Source organism: Primulina eburnea, chromosome 2 (genome assembly GCF_022965805.1).
Source record: "Primulina eburnea isolate SZY01 chromosome 2, ASM2296580v1, whole genome shotgun sequence".
Lineage (NCBI taxonomy): Eukaryota > Viridiplantae > Streptophyta > Magnoliopsida > Lamiales > Gesneriaceae > Primulina > Primulina eburnea.
This window is the reverse complement of record NC_133102.1, coordinates 7,426,260-7,449,148: the sequence shown is the minus strand read 5'-3', so window position 1 is coordinate 7,449,148 and position 22,889 is coordinate 7,426,260. Positions and strand designations below refer to the sequence as shown.

General features: G+C 33.8%; 1 protein-coding gene and 1 long non-coding RNA gene across 3 annotated transcripts; both read right to left on the bottom strand.

The window, feature by feature from the left end:
- Positions 1-214: 214 nt before the first annotated feature.
- On the bottom strand, positions 215-6,829 carry LOC140822873 (ATP-dependent Clp protease ATP-binding subunit ClpA homolog CD4B, chloroplastic-like). 2 transcript variants are annotated; one of them, XM_073183801.1, is made up of 10 exons: positions 6,593-6,829; positions 4,823-5,408; positions 4,485-4,600; positions 4,292-4,414; positions 4,024-4,209; positions 3,041-3,256; positions 2,422-2,639; positions 2,108-2,183; positions 1,946-2,035; positions 215-1,822 (listed from the first exon to the last, which is right to left on the bottom strand). In XM_073183801.1, the coding sequence occupies exons 2-10, from the start codon at positions 5,388-5,390 to the stop codon at positions 641-643; spliced, it is 2,775 nt and encodes a 924-aa protein (XP_073039902.1). In that variant the 5' UTR covers positions 5,391-5,408; positions 6,593-6,829; the 3' UTR covers positions 215-640. The 2 variants fall into 2 exon arrangements, with proteins under 2 accessions (XP_073039902.1, XP_073039903.1); XM_073183802.1 differs by lacking the exon at positions 6,593-6,829 and adding an exon at positions 6,446-6,568.
- A 3,795-nt stretch (positions 6,830-10,624) lies between these two features.
- LOC140824553 (uncharacterized) lies at positions 10,625-10,990 on the bottom strand. Its single transcript, XR_012116375.1, has 2 exons — positions 10,737-10,990; positions 10,625-10,657 (listed from the first exon to the last, which is right to left on the bottom strand). It is a non-coding gene; the product is annotated as an uncharacterized lncRNA (long non-coding RNA).
- Between the last annotated feature and the right edge of the window lie 11,899 nt (positions 10,991-22,889).

Here is a 22,889-nt window from a genome sequence, read left to right as displayed (position 1 = left end):
CTAGGATCGACTTTGCCATATTTCCATATGGTATTTCCACCTGTCCTAGAATCTATATAACATGTTTCGTTTTTTCTTTTCAATTTTATGCACCAACTAACATAAAATATATGTAACAGTTATTTTCATTAGTTTATCTTTAGTTTTGATTCGTTTCCATATTGATTTTTAACTGAACGATATAATAATTATGTATATTTCCTTTCACCGGATGTATCCTGCAAACTAAAAAAACTGAGCTTAAATTCCATCGTCATGTCCATAACAAGTGCTAAACAAATAAAAAGAGCTTGACATGAGATTATTGACTCATGTAATTCAGAAATAACCATGTCTACATATCTATCTAGCATTCAACTATGGAACCAACAGCTTCACGAACAAACTAATCCAAATGTTTGAATGCGTCCCCGCCAGATGCAATGGACGAGACGTGGCTTTCACCATCAATCATGAATAATGTTAATGCAAATTTAAAGAATGCTTCTAAGGCTAGACCGTAAAGTGTAATAACTAGAATCTAGTAGAGAGTTGAAAAAATGTAACCACAACCTCGTGTATCCATGGAGGGTGGCTTTGGCTTGGCATAAGGAAGATCCGGGGGGAGTAGGAGAATGGCGTAGTTGAACAGGAGCAAAATCTACAAGGCAAGCTGTTCGGGGGACATTTCTGGAAAAGCACCGCTGCTGCCATTCAGAACTATAACATTGCCATCTGAATCAACATCAACAATGACCGAGTCGCCTTCTTTAATTTCATGGGCGAGCATTTTCTCAGCCATGCTATCTTCCAAAAGTCTCATAATAGCTCGTCTAAGAGGCCTGGCTCCGTAGCTCGGGTTGTATCCTTCTTCAACTACCCTATCTCTGAACCTATCAGTTACCTGAAGTTCTATGCCTTTGGATTTAAGCCTCTCGAAGACTTCCTTTAACATGATATCAGCTATCTCCTTCACCTCCAGCTTTGTAAGCTGCCGGAATACGATCATTTCATCCAACCTGTTCAAAAATTCAGGTCTGAAGTATTGTTTCAGTTCCTCCATCACCAAGCTCTTGATCCGGTTGTAACTACTATCCTTCTCATCATAATCTAGATCGAAACCTATACGACGTCCACCTTTCTCGATTACATTACTTCCGACGTTTGATGTCATGATTAAGAGCGTGTTCTTGAAGTCTACTGTTCTACCTTTGCTGTCGGTCAACCGCCCATCCTCAAGAATTTGAAGCATCATGTTGAAGACATCGGGGTGAGCCTTTTCTATTTCGTCAAAGAGCACAACTGTGTAAGGACGGCGCCGAACGGCCTCAGTAAGCTGTCCACCTTCCGTGTAACCAACATAACCAGGGGGTGACCCGATGAGCTTTGAGACAGTGTGTCTCTCCATAAACTCACTCATATCAAGCCGAATCATAGCTTCTTCAGATCCAAAGTAGTAGGCAGCCAGGGCCTTTGCTAGCTCTGATTTTCCTACACCAGTGGGGCCAGAGAAGATGAAACTAGCTATGGGACGGTTGGGATTTTTTAGCCCAACACGGGCACGACGGATAGCACGGCTGATGGCTTTAACAGCTTCATCCTGCCCAATGACCCGTTTATGGAGAGTCTCCTCCATCTTGAGAAGGCGATCAGATTCATCAGTTGAGACTTTTTCGACAGGGATGCCTGTCCAAGAAGAGACAATGTGCTGAATGTCAACTTCTGTCACGAGAGGACCAGTGTCCCCCGCCTCATTTTCTGCCTTGGTAAATTCCTTGTTTTTGTCAATAAGAATGGATATCTGTGCCTTGAGATCCATTTCTCGGTCACGTAGCTCCCCAGCCTAAAAAATTGAACAAATGGAACATGGTCAGGATATGAAGACTAACTGTGACATAATATTGGGATCTTTATCTCAACTACCCCAACATCAAATTCAAGTAGGGATCAGAAAATTGTCATTTACCTTTTCGAAATCTTGACTCCTAACAGCTTCATTTTTCTCCTTTGTTATTTGCCTGAGCTCTTTCTCAAGCTCTCTGGCTTCCTCTGGGAGCTGCAGAAGATTAATGCGTCAACATAGTATACATGGGAAATGGACCATGGCACTGCTAAGAGATGGTCCTACCTGTGCATGACGAAGTCGAACCCTGGAACCAGCTTCATCAATCAAGTCAATGGCTTTATCAGGTAAAAATCTGTCACTGAAATATGCAAAGATAGCATTAGAGATGAGCAGGTAGCTCAGAGCTTTGGAGCTTTGTATCTTTCTCGGGATCAAAAGTCAACAGGCCTGGATGCAAAGAATCAGCAAACTCGACTTTACATATGATGTATGTATAAAATATGGATCATTTTCCTTGGACGTGATTAATCATTTCAGTCTTATATCGGTCATTGAGTAAATTAGTAATTAATAACATATGGTGCAGCCCTATATACCTGATGTATTGGTGCGAAAGCTGTGCAGCAGAAACTAAAGCTTCATCAGTGTAACGAAGCTTGTGATGAATTTCGTAGCGTTCTCGAAGCCCTTTAAGAATCTGTATGGTTTCGTCTACAGTGGGCTCTGGTACTCTAACAGGTTGGAAACGTCTTTCTAGAGCTGGATCCTTCTCAATGTGCTTACGGTATTCATCTAGTGTTGTAGCCCCAATACACTGCAATGCATTAGTAATTGGCATTACACAACATGATAGAATTCATCCAACCAAACGTGACCCATGTCTAAAACGATGAGAAATAAATCACTGATGAGCATATTTTTCGAGCTCGGAGAAAGTAAAAAAAGGATTCTTATATTAAGAACGTAGATAATTTTTCAGAAGGACCAACAAAAACCTTCATGTTCAATACATCTTCCATCAGTGTAATGTAAAAATCAGATCTCAGTAAAAATTGCCTCAAAAATTTATATAAACATCAGTAAATAGATCAAAATTCAAAAACAACTAATAATAGATACGATTTTCAAGATTTTAAAAGTGTGGCAACATCACAGTCACGAGCATCTTCATGCCATATCTTCTCATTTTTAACTTATTTCATAAATGCAACTAACCTGTAATTCACCCCGAGCTAAAGCAGGCTTCAAGATATTTGCGGCATCAATTGCCCCTTCAGCAGCTCCTGCTCCAATCAATGTGTGAACCTCATCAATGAAAAGTATAATTTCATCGCTCTGCTTAATCTCCTCCATAAGCTTCTTTAGCCTTTCTTCAAATTCACCACGATACTTTGTACCAGCAACAAGAAGACCCATATCCAGGGTTATAACCTGAAATGATCCAAAAACAACACTCACTCAAAAATATAGGGAAAATTTGAATAGCTACCCAATTTTTAAAAGTGCAATACCAGAGCAAATAGTTGCATTCAACCAATAAATAACAATGAAGAGCATAAAAACTACAAGCACAATACCAAACAGGTCTGTGCCAATCATCATCCATGCATACAACTTCTACTTCCAAAATATTCAATGACCTCTCAAATATTAGACTGAAAAAATATATAAAATTTGGTTGCTTTTGGTAATATTTTTATGTTTTGGGAAATCATTTAAGGGAAATTATCTTGTGGTGTGATTTTGTGAGATAAAAAGGTACAGTTAGAATGTTTTCTAAGTAGACAATATTACTTAAAACTTTAGATCGTGAAACTATAGTCCCGTGAATATTATAAAATTATATCTGATTTGATCTTTATGTAAATGATTATTATGAGAAATGTATTTTGAATTTTTAACATTGCGTGCTGCGTTAAAAAATAATACAATTATGAGGCGGTTTTTGGAAGGAGTGCAGTAATGAGCAGAAAAATATTTTATAGGGAGAGAGTGAAATTGCAGATAATGTTTGGTTTTACTTTAGAAAGAAGCAAATTGGTTTCTCAAATCAAAACCAAACAAAGTGTTTGATTCAAGCTCTTTCAGCAAGGTTGAAACCCAACTGACTTTCAGCACTCTTATTTCCCATGTGTAGTAAAAAAATGAAGATCACCAACAAGAAGAGTTTCTTTTCTAAGTCGCCATTGGTAGCTTACCTTTTTACCTTCAATAGTCTCTGGAACATCCCCGTTGGCTATTCTTTGAGCAAGACCCTCTGCAATAGCTGTTTTCCCAACACCAGGTTCTCCAATGAGGCAAGGGTTATTTTTTGTTCGACGCCCCAAGATTTGAATGACACGTTCGATTTGACTTTGCCTTCCAACAACAGGGTCTAGTTTACCCTAAAAAGGAAAACAACCACAAATCCTGTCAGATGCCTCCAAAAAAATAAAAAATTAATAGTGAAAATGGGAAAAAAAATACCTCCTCAGCTAACTTGGTCAAATTGGTACCATACTCCTCCAGTGTAGGCATCTTGTTGCCCGAGCTTCCACCTCCAACACCAGCACCAACTGCTTCTGCACTCTCACCAACCATTCTTATAACCTATAATCATTCCCTCAGATTCTGCAAAATCATAAAATAACAAGAAGGAAGAAAAAGTAGGACTGCTTGCCTGAGTTCGAATATTACTTGGATCAGCACCTAAATTTTGAAGGACACTTGCTGCCACGCCTTCTCCTTCTCTAAGCAATCCCAGCAACAAGTGCTCTGATCCGATGTAATTGTGGCCTGAATCCAAAACCAAAGCAAAACATCTAACTAAACCAACCTCAATGAAAAATAGCATTACAAAATCATAGAAAATTACAAATTAATATAGCTGAAAGGGTCCCTAAGCATCAACGAATAAGAATAAGCACATGTAACAATGGGCACATGGGCACTACAGCAGTTCAATGACAATCTGACAAAAACTCAAAAAGCACACACAGGAGACCAAAAACAATTTACCGAGCTGGCGAGCTTCCTCTAGTGAGCGTTCTAACACGCTCTTTGCACGAGAAGTAAAAGGTATCTCAACAGCAACATTACCACCGCCTCGTCCAATTAATTTCTCGACCTCTACACGAGAATCTTTCAAATTTATCCCCATGGACTTGAGAACTTTGGCAGCAATTCCAGTACCCTCACCAATAAGCCCCAACAAAATCTGCTCAGTTCCAACATAATTGTGGCCAAGACGCCTAGCCTCCTCTTGTGCAAGCATAATGACCTTTATCGCTTTTTCCGTAAACCGCTCGAACATGGCTCGTGGTGCAACTCGTATTTTTCGTCCTTGCTTCCTAGAGGTGAATGGAATTACCTTTGATTGGAGTGTCTCGGAATTTTTCTGCACCAGCAGGTCTATGGAATTTACTCCCCGCAACCCGGAGAAACTCCTAATCGTCAGAGGTGCAGTTCGTAAACTGCACAACATTATAGCTGACCGTTTTGTATTACCAGAGCTCTTTAACTTCACATTATTTACTAAGGCCACTGAAGAAGGTAAGTTGGTCAATTGAACCAAAGCATGTGCCATTGTTTGCCTCTAAGAGATCTGCGAACACGTTATTGGCCATTACAAAGATAGAACCAGAATTTAAAGATTCAGAGTGCAGTTATAACATCAATGATCAAACAGCCAAACTTCATAGGTGAAAAACACAGAGATTAATCGACACACAATATGCTCATGTTAGATTCTACCAGCATGGAAAATTTATCACAGATAACACACACAGCAAAGAAAGTCCATATACAACAGAAAGGGGACATTTTTTGGTTTCAATTTCCGTTGGTCAAACATAGTAATGTCCAACGGTTCGACTTCATAACCAACAAGATAATGTCAGGGAGGGGGAGACAGAGTAATTATAACATGGCATATAATTCAAGTGCTTTTTCGTTTTCTATGTGGCAACCACATAATTAGCTCCACAGCGTATTAACAAATTCAAAGAGAGGCATGCAAATTCAATAGACCTTTTAATGTGGAAGTGCGATTGAAACTTGATGAAATTGCGAATTTAATTCAAAACTATCATTTCCAACACGAAGGCTAAAAAATCATATCAAAATAAAAGTAAGAGCATATCTGAACAAATCACAATCTTTACCATTAGCAATAGAGCTATAGAGCATTTCAAACTAGAAAACAAGTATTATCTGTGAAGTTCAAAAATAAGACAAACTGACAGACTCATTCCAAATAGAAACGAAAATCTAAGAGATTGAACAAGTAGAACCATGATTACATCCCCAACATTAATGTCATAAAATGTCTCATGCCAAACTAACAAAACACCAACTAAACTATTAATCTTAATGATGACACGATTGACATAAGAGCCACCTGAACTCTTCACTGAACTCGCTATGGGTATCAAGCATATTAAAGTGTTCTTATATTAAAAAGTTCCAAAGTAACTAAACAAACACCACGAAACAAATATTACGCGAGATAGTTAAAAAGCTTCACAAATTTATTCCAATAAGAGTAACCTAGATATCGGGTAAAATTCAAACGCTGTTAACAACTATTCAGAAAATGATTTCAAAAGTCCAACCAACAATCGATCAAACTAACAAAACTACCTTCAAATCACAAGCATTCGCTCACAAACAAAAACCCAAAAATCAAGCAGCCCAAAGAGCAGCAACACCGATACAGCCAAACAAATTAAACTTCAATCATCCCACGTAAAAAAAAAAAAAACAGCGTCAAAATTCGAAGCACCTCACCTGAACAAATGTAAGCAAGCTAACTCACAAATTGAATCGGAGAGGGAAAACGGTAAAAAGGATAAATTACAACGAATTTAGCTACCGAAGACCAACGATGAACCGTGGACGCCAGAAATTCCCGGCGAAACAGCAGAATTTATAGAAAAAAATACAAATTTGGAAAGAGAATATTGTGTATGAAAATCGCCGCAACACAACGGTGCACCGTCTTGCACATCTAGTGAATCTTTCGCTGAAAGAAACCATCGAGTTCCGTACGATCAAAATTGTGGGGTAAGGGCAAATTTGTCCAATTTGTACAACTATCGGTGCAGAGCAACACTAGTTCTTGTTACACATACAATTAAAAAAAAAATGAATTTTATATATATATATATACAGTTTTGATATCCTGCACACTTATCGTGCACACTTTTGTGAGCACCGATGAGGTGTCACTCATCCATTAGATGCGGAATTTTTCTATATTTCATCACATCCAATAGGTGAGTGATACATCGTCGGTGCTCACAAAAGTATGCACGATAGGTGTGCAGGATATCAAAACTAATATATATATATATATAAAATTCATTTTTTTTTTAATTGTATGTGTAACAAGAACTAGTATTGCTCTTATATATATATATATATGGGCAACTTTTGGCCATTCATCCTATCATAAGTGTAATGTCCACGTGGATAGGATGAAATAAATCGTGGAATTGTTATTTTGTAATATATGTTGCCCATTTTACCCCTGTGTTGTCGATTTGCATTGGCTGCTACTATTCAACGATGAGGTGCTACAAGTCCTCGTTCGCTTGTAAGAGTAAAATTCTCAAATTTGGTTTTATTTTAAAAAGAATTCTCAAATTTGGGGTCTTTCAAAATAACGAAAAACTTAATTTTTTTCTTTAAAATGTGTGAAAAAAGATACGAGAGAGTTTAATTTGTTTTCACGTTCGTTGTGGATTCCGTGGACAACACACGACATGATTTGTGATAAATTTTCGACAGACGTGTAATCAATATAAATATGATAAAAATTATAGAATATAAACACGAGATCTAAATTTTCAGTCTCATTCTAATTTCTAATTGCATCCGCTTTCAAAAAAATCGACACTACGAACGATCATAGACATTTTCCTCATGGGTATTAAAAGTTTCAATTACGTATGGGTTAATATAACCAAAAATATATAGAATATAAAGTTTCAATCATTGTCATATTGTTGTTAGATATTTCTCGCGTGGGTATTAAAAATTTATGTAATCCGTGAGTTGATGTAGTAAAGTTGAGTGGGTCTTTTGTGAGATGTCTCACATATCTTTATTTATGAAACAGATCAAAGATCGTATTTACAATAAAAATTATCCATATTCACAATAAAAAGTAATACTTTTAGCATAAAAAGTAATACTTTTGCATGGCTGACCCAAATAAGAGATCTGTCTCACAGATACGACCCGTGCGACTGTCTCACACAAGTTTTTGCCATCATAGTTATAGAAGATATTGATATTGTAATATTTTCTTATTAAGATAATTATAGAAAATTATATAAGAATAGAAAAAATATTATTTTTTTGGATATATTTTGAGAATGAGTGGGTCTCATGTGAGACCGACTCACGGATCTTAATCTGTGAGACGAGTCAACCCTACCTATATTTACAATAAAAATTAATACTCTTAACATAAAAAATAATATTTTTTCGTGGATGATCTAAATAAGAGATCCGTTTCACAAATACGACCCGTGAGACCGTCTCACACAAATTTTTGTGTTTGAGAATTGGGACACAATAGTCGTTAAATTATAGTAAAATATATAAGGAATATAATATAACAAAAATGGTTGAAGTACCAAAATATGGTTGCTTCCGAGTTTGGACTTCAATACAAAAATCGTATTTTTATTCTTGAATTTGATCTCCCTACCATGTAATAATATTGGGCCAAACTAAATACGGGCTGGCCCTTTTCCTCACCACCAAGGGCTTCAGCCCAAATTCCAAATTTAATAATTTCCTTTTAATCCAATCCTTAATTGCTACTTTCAATTATTAATTCGATTACTTAATTTTGAGTTCTTTTCACTTTAAATTACTTTATCTTCCTTTAATTTGATGTTTTTTTTTTAAATTTGAAATTGATATTTTTGGAATTTAAAAAATAAGATCTTGTTATAAGATAATATAAATACATAGGTTCGTGTCCTTAGATATTTTTGTAATTTGACATTGATAATTTTTGGTCATATTTTTTTATACACAAAAACTCATGTGAGACGGTCTCACATATAAATTTTGTGAAACGGGTATTCTATATGGGTCATCCACGAAAAAATATTATTTTTTATGTCAAATATATTAATTTTTATTGTAAATATTGACAGAATTGATGTGTCTCACGAAAAAAATTCGTGAGACCGTCTTATGAAAGGCCTATTATTCTTTTTGTCCTTAGATCATTATGCTGAAATATAATTTAGAGATCATCATTTAAAAAAAAATGGCTTGTGTTGATGTTCCGATTAAATATTTTTAAAAATATATTTTTTACATTCAAGATTTAATATAATTTTATTATCTAATCTAACTACCATACATTTCTGTTTTTATGTGTATATATACGTGTTATATAAATATAAAAATGATAAAATAAATAAAAGATTCGTGGTGAACTTTATAAAATGTTTTCAAAATATATATCAACAATATTATTGCGAGGAAAATATTTAGCGTAGGTCTTTCATAATACGGTCACACTGATCTTAATTCGTGAGACAGATCAATCATGTCCATATTTACAATAAAAATTAATATATAGTAATACTTTTTCATTGACGACTCATATAGAATATATGTTTCACATAAATGATCCGTGAGACCGTCTCACATGAGTTTTTATGAAATATTTATGTATCAAGAATTTATTATTAAAAAATTTCTATGTACACACGAGACGCGTGCTTGTGCCTTGATGCTAAATCGAAGATTAAATTTAGATATTCTATATTATAAAGGTATCTTTAATAAGATTTCTTGAAAATTAATTAGAATAATTATTTATTAGGATATTTTTTATTCAAAAAATTAAAGGGTATTTATTTATGGCCATACCTAATAAGTAAAAACATATATATTTGAGTGAGGCGTTCAATATGATGTTGCCTTCCAGCAGCAGGGTCTATTTTGGTACCGCACGCCTCCGATGTAGTTGCTTGTTGCCTGAGTTCGGATATTGTTAGGATCAGCAGTGCAACACCTAAAGTATCGAGGACGAGTGCTGCCACGCCTCCACCTTCTCTTAGTAATCGCAGCAACAAGTGCTCTGAGCTAAAGAGAAGAACAACAATCCATCAACAGAAAAGAACAGCAACACATCAATAGAACAAGCCCACAAAGTGCATAATCCAAGTCAATGAACTAGAAAGCCTAAAGTACTAAAAGTCCATGAAGAAGCCCATCACAATACATAACAGAATACTGTTTTATTTGTTGTAACAAACAGGGGTTAGGTGTCATTATTTTATTGGTTGTTTCAATGATAAATGTATACGAGAATATGAGAAACAATTATGGAATGAAATTCAGTTCTTAGTTTCCCTTTTTCGTTTCTCTATTTTGGTATCAGAGTCATCAAGAAATGGCTGACGCCTCTCTTGATCCTGGCTCCATATCATAACCGAATATTGTCTCTACCAATCCTAATCTTCTACTCGCAAATCCTGCCAATCAGATCAACTCTGTTAAATTAACAAATGAAAATTATCTCCTATGGAATTTATAAGTTTTAGCTGGGCTAAGAGGACTTGGCCTTGAAAGTTTCATTTCAACCCACCCTCCTATTCCTTCTCGTGTCATATTCAGTGATGGAGCTTCGGAAATTGTCAATCCAGCATTCATTGCTTGGTGCCGTCAGGATCAACTCCTGTTTTCTTTCCTTTTGGCATCCATGAGTGAAAGTGTCCAAACCCAAATGATTGGATGTGATACTTCTGTCCAGCTATGGTCTCGGGTGTCCACTCTTTTTGCTACACGCTCTCAAAGGCTCGAGTGATGCACTACAAGCTGCAACTGCAAACATTCAAAAAAAGGGATTTAAGAATGAAAGATTATATTATTAAGATGAAAGGTTTCATGGACTTACTTGCTGCTTGTGGTTATCCCATTTCAGATGAGGACCAAATTTTACATATCCTTGGTGGTGTGGGAATTGAGTATGATTCGGTTGTAGTGCATATTACCTCCAAAACTGATTCTCTCAATTTCTCGAAAGCTAGTGCCCTTCTTGTGTCCCATGAAGGGAGACTTGATTCTCACAACCTCAATGTTGCATCCCCACCTACAACAAACACTGTTGTATCTCCTCAACAACGAAAAATAGACAATCAAATTCCAGAACGTCAGTCCTTTCCTTCATCCTACAGAAGCCGAGGTAGAGGAAGATTTAGGAATCTTATTAGAGTTCCTATGATAACAAAAAATCTTATTAGTGTGAGCAAATTTGCTCAAGATAATCATGTTTTCTTTGAGTTTCATCCTCTTTTTTGTCTTGTGAAGGATCTAGCAACACAAGCAATCATACTCCATGGGACTTTGCATGAAGGTCTTTATAAGTTTGATCTCGGAAAGCCTGCCTCAATTTCCTCCTCACGAGCACTCTGTTTCAACTCCGCCCTTCCTTTAGCCAAAAATTCAGATCAAGAGTTACTCACTGATCGTCGATCCTCTCCAGTATTAGCACAATGGCATCTTAGGCTAGGACATCCCACTTTCTATGTAGTCAAGAAAATTTTACGTACTTGTAATGTTCCTTTTTCCAGAAATGAGATTGTTAATTTTTGCAATGCTTGCGAACTTGTTGCAATGCTTGCGAACTTGAAAAAGTCATCAATTGCCTTTTTCCTCTTCAAACACTACTGTCTCTATTCCTCTTCAACTAATCTGCTGTGATGTATGGAACATGCTCATACCACTTCCAGAAATGGCTCTCGCTATTACCTAAGTTTTGTTGATGCTCATAGCCGTTACACTTGGATATACTTTCTTAAACTAAAATCTGAAGTTGCCCAAATATTCATGCGTTTTAAAAAACATGTTGAACTTCAGTTTGATAAGAAAATCAAGTGCATTCAATCTGACTCAGGTGGAGAGTTAAAATGTTTGACTCCTTTTCTTCAAAATTGTGGTATCATTCACAATTTTCTTGCCCTTACACCTCTAAACAAAATGACCTTGTTGAACGAAAACATCTGTCACATTGTAGAAACTGGACTTTCACTCATTGCTCATGCATCAATGCCTCTTTCTTACTGGGAAGATGCATTCTCCACTGTTGTTTACCTTATCAACAGACTTCCCACTTCAGGTCTCCATGGAGTAATTCCACTCCAGAAACTGTACAACAAAGCTCCGAATTATTCTCTTCTTCGTACTTTTGGTTGCCTTTTTTTTCCCTGCCTTCATCCATATAATGCGTACAAACTTAAGTTTAGATCATCTCCATGTTGTTTCCTTGGGTATAGTGATCTTCATAAATGCTATAAATGCATCAACAACTTCAAAAGAGTTTATATTTCAAGACATGTAAAGTTTGATGAACTCACTTTTCCTTTTGCTCCTTCAAAATTTAATAGCTCAACCTCTACTAATACCAATTCAGATTCTTCTTGTTTATACTTACCGCATATTCAATCACATTCATCTCTTCCCATTTCTTCTGAGTCTATTGTCTCATCCTTTTCTACCACAAACTCCCAATCACCCTTACTGCCCACTGATACTTCTTATGTTCCCTGTTCTCCAGTGGCACTCGCTTCTCCTTCCCATGTGAATCACCATCCCATGATCACTCGTGCTAAAGATTGTATCTACAAACCCAAGGTCCTTGTAACTACCTACTCAGCAGATTCTGAACCCCTAAACTTCAAAGATGCTCAATCCCGTCTCGAATGTGCGATGCTATGCAATCTGAATATGCTGCCTTAATGCAAAACCACACATGGTCTCTAGTTGAGGTTCCCTTGAGTACACCTCTCATCGGCTGTAAATGGGTGTTCAAAACTAAAATCAATCTCGATGGCTCTGTTGCTCGGCACAAGGCTCGTCTAGTTGCTAAGGGTTACTCTCAAACTTCGGGGCTAAATTTCTCTGAAACTTTTAGTCCAGTGTTTAAGCCAACCACCATCAGAATTGTGTTAACCATTGCCATCTCCCAAGGATGTAATGTGACGCAAGTTGATGTCAATAACGTTTTTCTAAATGGTATGTTATCTGAAACAGTGTTCATGACACAACCTCCAGGGTTTGAGATCATTCATCCAAACAAGCATCTGGTGTGTAAACTGCACAGGGCTCTTTATGGGCTCAAACAAGCTCCGCGAGCCTGGTTTTATAGACTTCGTCACTCTCTTCTATCCATGGTATTTGTTGAGTCCAAAGCTGATGCATATTTGTTTATTAAAATTACTGCTACTTCAGTTCTCTATGTCTTTGTCTATGTCGATGATATCTTAATCACATGTAATAACAAGACGCAACTTGATGCCATCATCCAACAATTGAACTGTCAATTTTCTCTCAAAGACCTTGGTGAATTATCTTATTTTTTGGGAAATGAAGTTATCAAGTCCTCGTCCGGTTCTCTTTTTCTAACACAATCTAAATATACCCGAGACTTTCTACTTCGTACAAAGATGAAAGATGCAAAACCCTTTCCTACTCCAATGGCTACTCGTATTAAATTATCTTCAGTTGATGATGATCATTTCTCTGATGCTACTCTTTGTCGGAGTACGGTGGGGGCGCTTCAATATTTGACGATTACTCGCCCTGACATAGCTTACAATGTAAACAAAGTTTGTCAGTTCATGCAATATCCATCTCTTTCTCATTGGAAGACTGTAAAACGCATTCTTCAATATTTGAATGGCACACTTCAGTTTGGAATTTCTCTCACTGCATCCTCTGATCTTTCCCTGCAAGGCTATTGTGATGTTGATTGGGGCAGTGATTCTGATGATCGCCATTCCATGTCTGGATTTTGTTGGTTCCTTGGTAAATCCCCGATCTCATGGAGTTCTAAGAAGCAATCTGTTGTTTCCTGCTCAAGCACAGAAGCTGAATATCGTAGTCTTGCCAATGCCACCGCCGAGTTACTTTGGATTAAATCTCTCTTATCTGAACTACATATTCCTTTAAAGCGCACACCAGTCCTGTGGTGTGACAATATCAGCACAATTGCACTTAGTTCCAATCCGGTACTACATGCTAGAACTCAACATTTGGAGCTTGATATTCACTTTGTCCGAGAAAAAGTGTTGCTCAAAGATCTCTCGGTTCAGTATGTTCCATCTTCTGCTCAGATTGCTGATGTGTTACTAAGCCATTATTTGCTCTCACGTTTAATCTTCTTAGAGTCAAGCTCAGAGTGGAAGATCATCCCCTGCTGAGCTTGCGGGGGAAAGTTAAAGAGAAGAACAACAATCCATCAACAGAAAAGAACAGCATCCCATCAATAGAACAAGCCCACAAAGTGCATAATACAAATCAAGGAAATAGAAAGCCTAAAGTACTAAAAGCCCATGAAGAAGCCCATCACAATACATAACATAATATTGTTTTATTTGTTGTAACAAACAGGGGTTATGTGTCATTATTTTATTGGTTGTTTCAAGGATAAATGTATACGAGAATCTGAGAAACAATTATGGATTGAAATTCAATTCTTAGTTTCCCTTTTTCGTTCTCTATTTCTCCGATCCAATGTAATTGTGGCCTGAATCCAAAACCAAAGTACACATGTAAAACCCACAAATTCAAACTCGATGTATTTTTTTTGTAATCAAAATTCGTATTAAGTAATCAAGTTTTTTTTTATTTAAGGTTATCAAGATTATATAAAATGGTATGATATAATTAAATCTTTGTGCACAATTATTCAAGTAGTTCAAAATTTAAGATGATATGTAACGTCCGAAAATAGTCCACATAAACAGTATGCACGAAAATTATTTAAATTGCTTATTTGTTTATTTAATAAATTTCAAATGATTAAATGATATATTATTTTACGATTAAATGTATAATTGCCTAAATTTGTATGATTTCATGAAATTAAGGATTTTGTCCAGATATTCGATATTAGGCCGAGAAAAGGAAGCCTGGGACAACTAAGATGAAAATATTTTTCGATAAATATTTTTAAGGCTCGATAATATTATTAAAAAGATTAAAATTTTATAAAAATGTTGGAGTCCAAATTATTTCACGAGTCGAGCCTTATTTTATCCGAGAAAAGTCTATTTTAGTCAAACAAATGACTTTTATGGACCCGAAAGCGATTGTTTTAGAAACGTTTTTACTCAGCTTTTATTTTATAATTAAATGGACTTTAATGGGCCCAAATTAATTAGAATTAATGAGTTTGAATCTTTTTAAACAAGGAGTTCTAAAAACCCTAAACTCCTATAAACACTTGTTAAAAAAACAGAAACAAAAATAAGCAAAAAATACCTAAAATTTTCTACCACCATCAGCAGTACTCTCTACACAAAAGCACACACACAATTTCGAAAATCTCAAGCCAAAAAAGAAGAAGCTAGACACTCCCTGATCGCTCTTCTTCGTAACCTACGTCAACAATTGAATATTCGAGCGTTCTAAACACAAAGTCACGTTTTTAAATTTTTTTGCCTCATTCGAATCATAATATGTGTGTTTTATGTTTTCAAGCATGAAAATTATATTAATCAAATTATTTGACGGTTGAATAAATATTTTTCAAAGTTTTGTCGTTTTCAGGCTTGTTTGAGACGCTTTATGATTCCAAATGACATGTTGCTAGTAAGATACTAAAAAGATTTGTTTAATGGAGGAACGTAGGATGGAAACGTACATGGCTAAGGAAATAGGAACCTAGGGTTTTCTAGAATCTTCCATGGAGTTTTTAGGCACATGACGGTCTCGGCTAAGGGGAGGCAGCACCAAGGCTTGGACCAGGCTCTGTGTAGCTACGACTGGGGGGGTTAGGAAGGGTTCAAGACTGGTTGGAAGGTGGCTAGATGAAGGAGGACAACAACCGCGAGCCCTAGGAACCATGATGGTGCGTGTAGTTGGATGAGGGATCAAGGGCGGTCATGGGCGGCCTGGGACTAGTCCAGGGGAGTCGGGAAGGGTCCCAAGTGGTTCCTCGGATGGATGGTCGCAGCAGGTTGCACTAGGGAAGGAGCCATGAGTGACGGGAAAGGGCTAGGCGTGCGCGGCTTGTGCAAAAACGAGGGAAGGATCATACGCATAGCTGGGGTTGGATACGATAAGGCTAGGCGGGTCGGTGATGGTCTAGGACAGTAGGCTAGGGTCTGGCTCAGTCGAGATCCGGGCTGGCTTGAGGGTGGTTCGAAAGCTTTGGGAACACGGCTTGGTTTGTGAGAAAGAGGTTCGAAAATGGCTAGGAAAAATAAGGGGCTCGAACCATGGTCCACGGGGGTTGGATCGTGGTTCACGGGGATAGTTTAGGGATGAAAAGTCTAAGTTTAAAATTTGAGAAGAAAATAATAAGTTCTGAAATTATTTGGGTTTAAAACGATCGACAGTTTAGTTAATAAGTGAATAAATCGAGAGGCTCATCTTTACATCTAAGAAAAATATTAGAAGTCAAATTTAAGCTTATATGATGGTACGGGATAGGCTCGAGTCAAGAAAAGTAAGAAAAAGTCAACAACAACAACAAGGGTCCAGGGATCAAATAGTCATTTTACGTCCCGGTAGTTAGAAAGGTCTGACAGTGTCCCGAAGAATCACAATACATGCTAAATGATATTTTAAAATATTTATGATGAAAATATGATATTGTTATAATATATGCAAGGCAATACGATTTTCCCCAAATGATATTTTACTATTTTTGAAGGACACAATATTTTATAATAAAAGGAAAAAATAAATATTTTGAAGGAAGTGAATTGACTGTGACATGAATAATGTGTGGAGGATCCGTTTTAAGAAGGAATGATAAACTTACAAATTTAGTGGGAATATCGTGAGGGAAAAGGTCCAAGAGAGAGCCTATTTATGGTAGAGGACCCTAGAGGGAGCTTGACGATCGTATTTTCATATTTGGTCATGGCCCAGTTACGAGAGTTGCTGACGTCCCGCCCTCAGGTACTTGGTGTATATAGACTGATCAGTTGACCACATGATGACATGATAACAGATAGTCATTTTCAAGGATCAAACTTCATCCAAAAAGATACACGATGATGAAAGACTTTATGATTTAAGGCTTTATGATTTATTTATTATTACAATTTTTATGGCAGCTTATTTTAAATAAATGTATGATTTTAAATGTATGCGTCTGTATATGTATTATTCGTTACGTATGGTTAGAACGTGCCGGGCCATTAGACCAATTAGGTTCGGATGGTGGTAGGTGAGGATGATATTGATTGAGGCACTGACATTTGAGTAGATCGGGTCCGATAGTACACACCCGATGGACTTTTATTTTCCGCACTACTAGATTTAAATTTAAAGTTTTTAAATAAAGTTGAGGATTTATTTTATAAAGATTTGATGCTTTGTTTTGAAGATTGTAGGTTGAGTTTTCTTTAAAATTGATGTACGATTTTGTGGTTGACGATTTATGGATTTTTATGCATTGAGATTTTTGAATAGTAGTTGTTATGTTGGATGGTTTTGATGTTTAGAAGATAGGTTTATAAAATAAAAAAAAAATTTGTATTATTTTAAACTCAAAAAGTAAGGGGCGTTTCATGATAATATACCAATATTTTGATTTTTGGAATACATAAATAAGTCATGATCTAAGAATTTAAATTAGGAGATATCAAATATATACAATTATGTATATCGGCATTTAGAAATTCCCGTGTATAATTTCGAAATTTGAGAAATAAAATACAAGATAAAGATATATGATAAGAGATAATGAATATATATATGTGTGTGTATTTGGATAAGGATAATGATATAAATAAAAGATGATAATTTATCCTAAATTCAAATTTTAACTCAAAGATTTAAACATGAAGATAATATGCGATCTGGATAGCAGTTACCCCTCTATAAATAGGAAAAGCCCCCATTTAAAATTTACACCTCATATTACACTCAAATTTTCGAGTTTTCACTCCATATTTTCGAAAATCCTTTCCCAAATTTTGTTGCAGTCATATGATGAAAAATGTGGAGAAATGTATATATTATTATTTTTTAACATGTGATAAAATTTTTAAATCTCATTCAATAAATTTAATGAGAAATATTTTTTAAAAAATTCAGTAATTTCGTCTAAATCCATATTCACAAACAATTTTGTGACATGACACGTGTTTGACATATTTGAATGATAACAATAATTGTTTCATCAATATCTTTATCCAAATGGGTTGTGATTTTATTTACAAAATCTCTTTATAATATGCACAACAGCCTATTATTCTGAAAGAAAAATGAAACATGTGATCATAAGTAAATTATGTATAAATAAAAAAAGTTATTTTATTAACATTTAATATGTGTATTACAAAACAATGTCAATAAATTTTATATGATTTCTTCTAATAATATGCTTACTTTCTTTAGAATTGATTTAATCATTTCTATTACGGGACATTTTATACTATCATGTATCCGTGAACTTTGACATATAAAAGAAAATTATCACATTAGTAATACGTAATAATTAAAATTTTGTACAAATAGAAAATTAATAGTTTTTACTTCTCGATCATGAAAGACATATTTCAAACTTATTATCTCTCGTTGTTTCCATATGTAGATAGTTCATAACAACGAATAAATCTAAATTTAAATGAACATTACATCTTGGAAGGATTTAACTCATATATGGCGCTGAAAAGATGAGTCATTTCAGAATTCAATTTTGGTGTATATAAATTTAGTGAGATAAATAGAATAAAATTGGTTTCTAATATAATGTGCAATATTGCATTATTTATAATTTAAAATTCAAATAAAATATCTCAATGGACAAAAATTATACATCGGATGTTTTTGACAAAATTATACCATACATTAACTCTTTCAAATTATGGAAATCTCGAATTGTATGCATTGGGTGTCAAACATTTCTGATTATTGCGGGTAATGTACATGTTTATTGAGAGTAATTTAATGTTAATGTGAAACTCTTTTGAATATATCTCTTTAAATTTTTTTTCGCTCTCTTATTTGAATTTTTAAGAAGACAATTCAAGATATATAATATACATATGATTTGGAAGAAAACTACAATGCATTAATTCTTTCAAATTAAGATAATTTCGAAATAATATGTATTTGGGATAAAAAAAATTATGATTATTAAATTATAAATTAATGTTCATTGGAAAACCTTGTTGTACATAGTGATAACTTTTAACACTCAACCAATTTTATTTTTAGAAAAATTAAATAAAATAATTAAATATTGTATTTCTTTTTTTAGTAAGTAATTTGGATAGGAAATTATTTAAAACAGCAAAATTTATTTTTAAATGATTTACCTCATGAATCATACTGAACATTGCAATCATTTGTATTTTAAATTTATTTATACAGCTTTTTAATTAAACTGATTGATATAATCAATGCAAAAATTTTAATATAGTTTACGTTTTCAATAGAGTTTAGTTTTAATTTGAGTAAAAAAATAAAAAAAAATATACTACATATATTACTGAATTAATATAAAAATTAATTAAATTTAAAATTGAATTAAATGAATTGATATAATCAATACAAAACAATAATTGAAGTGATCATTTATTGCAGTACACGTATGTCAATATTCATGATAAATCTTTCCTTTTTTAGAAATGACATTTTGGCGGAAAATTGCTATTTTTGGCAAAAACTATGCTTTATATATATATATATATATATATATATATATATATATATATATATATATATATATATATATAACTTGTTATTGTGTTTTAAATATATTTACTTAAATGTGAAGTTGCCAACTCAAGATTAAAATTGAAACTCGTAATTATCCAAACTGAAAATCTTGCAAGTTTCAGTGTTTCAATGATATCTTCCAATTCAGGGATGCAAATGACTAGCCGTCAAAACCACTGGACAGAAAACTCAATTTGGGACAAATTGTACTTCACGTTAGTTGGGCTAAATCGGATGTTATCTAAAAAAAACTGAGGGTTCAAGGACCAAACTGATTTCACGAAAACAACAATTCATTGGGCATGAGCAGTCGTGGTATTTGGTTAGCTTAATCAGCTCAGTTCACCAACGAAACGATTCAAATTACGAATCTAAGACGATGATCTACAATCCATATTCACAAGTCAAAGTCTGAATCAGAGCGTAAGATGCTAATAAATAACGATGAAGATATGAGTATTGCACGGACTAAATTTAACAAGGCTGATTTCAGGAAACCTTATCAGTTTGGTTCAATTGAACAGGTTCAGTGGAGCATGTTCAGTTGAGCAAAACTTAATGACCAATTGAGAAGGTTCACTTGAGTAGTTGAGCAAAACTGAATGACCAGTTAGCAGGGGAGCAAAACTGAATGACCAGTTGAGCAGACGAGCAAAAATGAAAAAAACGTCAAAATCATTTGGGCTCGAGAAACGTGGTCAGAAAGGTGGAAATGATCGTTTCAATATAAAAAACAGTACAAAAAATTTTCAATCGATCATATTATTGTGTCTAACGTATATATCATTTTTGGAGCATATAACTACAACATCTTGAAGATTAAGTACAAGCTTTGGAAGGAAATTCAAAGTATGGATAGTTTACATGAAGAAATTCGCTAGAATGAGAGCAAATCCAAGGTGTGAGGTTACATTTAAGAGATACATACACTGTAGTGAATTAAATTATCATACACAATCACTTACCCACATACATTAGAGTTGAGCTTCAAAGTTAAGTTGAGTGAGTCTTCAAACAAAGACACTAAAGATTGTGTTTGTAGTTTTGACATAAAAGACGTTAAACATTATACAGATTGTGACGTTGTAGCTTACAATCAAGAGTGTGCTATGTGTTTCAATTAGGCAAAAGATAAGTCTTAAGTTGAAATGAGTTTGTACAAAGAGTTGTATAAATTAAAGACTTTTAGTGAATCTTTCCCAAGGGGAAGAAGGGATGAAGTGAGTTGTTAATCTCCGTATATCCATAAACAAATTCGTGCCTATTTATTTATTGCATTTAATTATTGCTACTATTTTAAGATGTATTATTGAAGCATTTTATGTGCTCTTCAATACCTAAATATTTCATACAAAGTGTTTGATAACATATTTCAACCAAAATGTTTTTTTTTTTTACTAATTTAACTTGCATATCTTTTAAATAATTTAAAAAATATTTAATCAGTTTCTATATCGGATTATTTTAAGTGTCTTATGTTTGGTTTGAAAACCAAATTCAGTTCAATTCATCGGTATTGAACGTATTGAACCGAGTTATTATAGCTCAACGATTATCACTCAATCGATCATATCATCTATACTCTCTAAAACATTAAATAAATTATAAAAAAATTTATATAATATTACTGTTTTTCAACTTTTTAGTTAATAATGTCATCGTGAATTTTTGTTATGTTGATTGTTCATACATCGATATTATTATTATTTTTTAATTAGAACTTTAATCTAAATATTTTTAAAAGTGTTCAAAAAAGTAATTAAATTTTTTAATCAAAATTTTTACTAATAAATGATTTTTTTTTTACTTTTTTGAAAATATCTATTTATTATTTAAAATTTTGATAGACAAATAAAATATGATTTTTTTAATATTTTTCTATTATTTTATTAGTATTAGTTTCACTCAGTCAATATACCGAATGCAATGAAAAATAATTCAATTTGACGGTAGGATTGTGAATATGATATCAAATGATATAAAAAATTTTATATATTAATTAAATATATTTATTATGTCAATAATTTTAAGTAATTATTTAATATGGCATACTTATTGATTTTGATACTATGTACATCACCTGGGTAAAATACTAGCGTTCTATAACAATAAAGTTTGGGGAAAATTGAAAAATATCCCCAAATTCTTATTTTGAATTCTTTGATCTAATAATAATCGACCTAGTTAAGAAAGAGTGGACCACACAACATCATCTTTTATGTTGAATTTGAAGAGATAAATTTCAAATCTACGGATTTTGATTATAGTTTCAGTGTTAACAATGAAATAATAGATCAAATTTTAAATACATATCTTACTTATTTAGACATTAATTACACAAAGTGTAATGAATTTCAAATGATATCATTATTGGATGAATTTCAAATTCATCACAATTTGCATGAAACACTATATAAACATGCATGATGTTGATTTAAAGTTCAATGGTCTTGGTTATCTAAAACAACAAAAATATATTCGAATACAATTGAAATCCATGGATTTGAAATCTATCAATCCAAATACAACTTAAAGTTTTCTTTACGTGATTTCAAATTAATCAGGTAAATAATATAAAATATATTTCAACTAATGTGTCAGTCGTTCACGTTAATATAATGTTAAATCACGAGTTTTTCAATTAACCAAAACTCACCGACGAAAGCGAATCACGTTTTAACTAAAAAACGACACAAATAGGAAGTTACAACAACGACAAATTTAAAAACGATAAAATACATGAAACGTTTGTTGTGAACTATGTAAATTTTTTCCTCCCAAAATATATGTCAAAAATATTATTTCCAACCATTTTCAAGGGTTCGAGATGCGTGATTATACAATAATCTTTGAAAGAAGAAGTTGAATGAAAATTTTAAAGAAAACGAGTTAACGAATATTTAATACGAAAAATTCTCAAAAATGGCAAAGTATTCACTTTTATGACTAATATTTTGGATCCTATTATGTCCTATTTTAGTATAAAAACATTAAAAAAATTAAAATGTTGAATTAGTAGCAAAATCCACTCAATTTTTGGTGAGGTAAGTATATGATGTACCCAGAGTTATTCCCGATGTGTTTGTATAAGATAATTAGTAAATCATTTCACTGCAATATAAAAAATATTAATGAATATCATATTTTTTGTTTTAAAATAAGATAATCGACTAATCATCATATAAAAAACAAAAATTATTTCGGTATAATAATTTTTTTTAATTTTATTGTATAGGACCGGGCTCATTCACATTTATACTCACTTCAAGCATTTTTTCTGCTGCTTCGAAGCCCCAAAAATATAAACCTTTGTCATCTTTATTAGAGAATTGTAATCATTAGCTTTACATACTTACAAAAGCAAAAC

Coding starts and splice junctions, on each gene's coding strand:
- LOC140822873 (XM_073183801.1), bottom strand. CDS start 5,390: ATGGCACATGCTTTGGTTCAATTGACCAACTTACCTTCTTCAGTGGCC. Junction 4,415..4,484: donor CAAGTAATATTCGAACTCAG/GCAAGCAGTCCT, acceptor GAATGATTATAG/GTTATAAGAATGGTTGGTGA. Junction 1,823..1,945: donor GGAGTCAAGATTTCGAAAAG/GTAAATGACAAT, acceptor TCAATTTTTTAG/GCTGGGGAGCTACGTGACCG.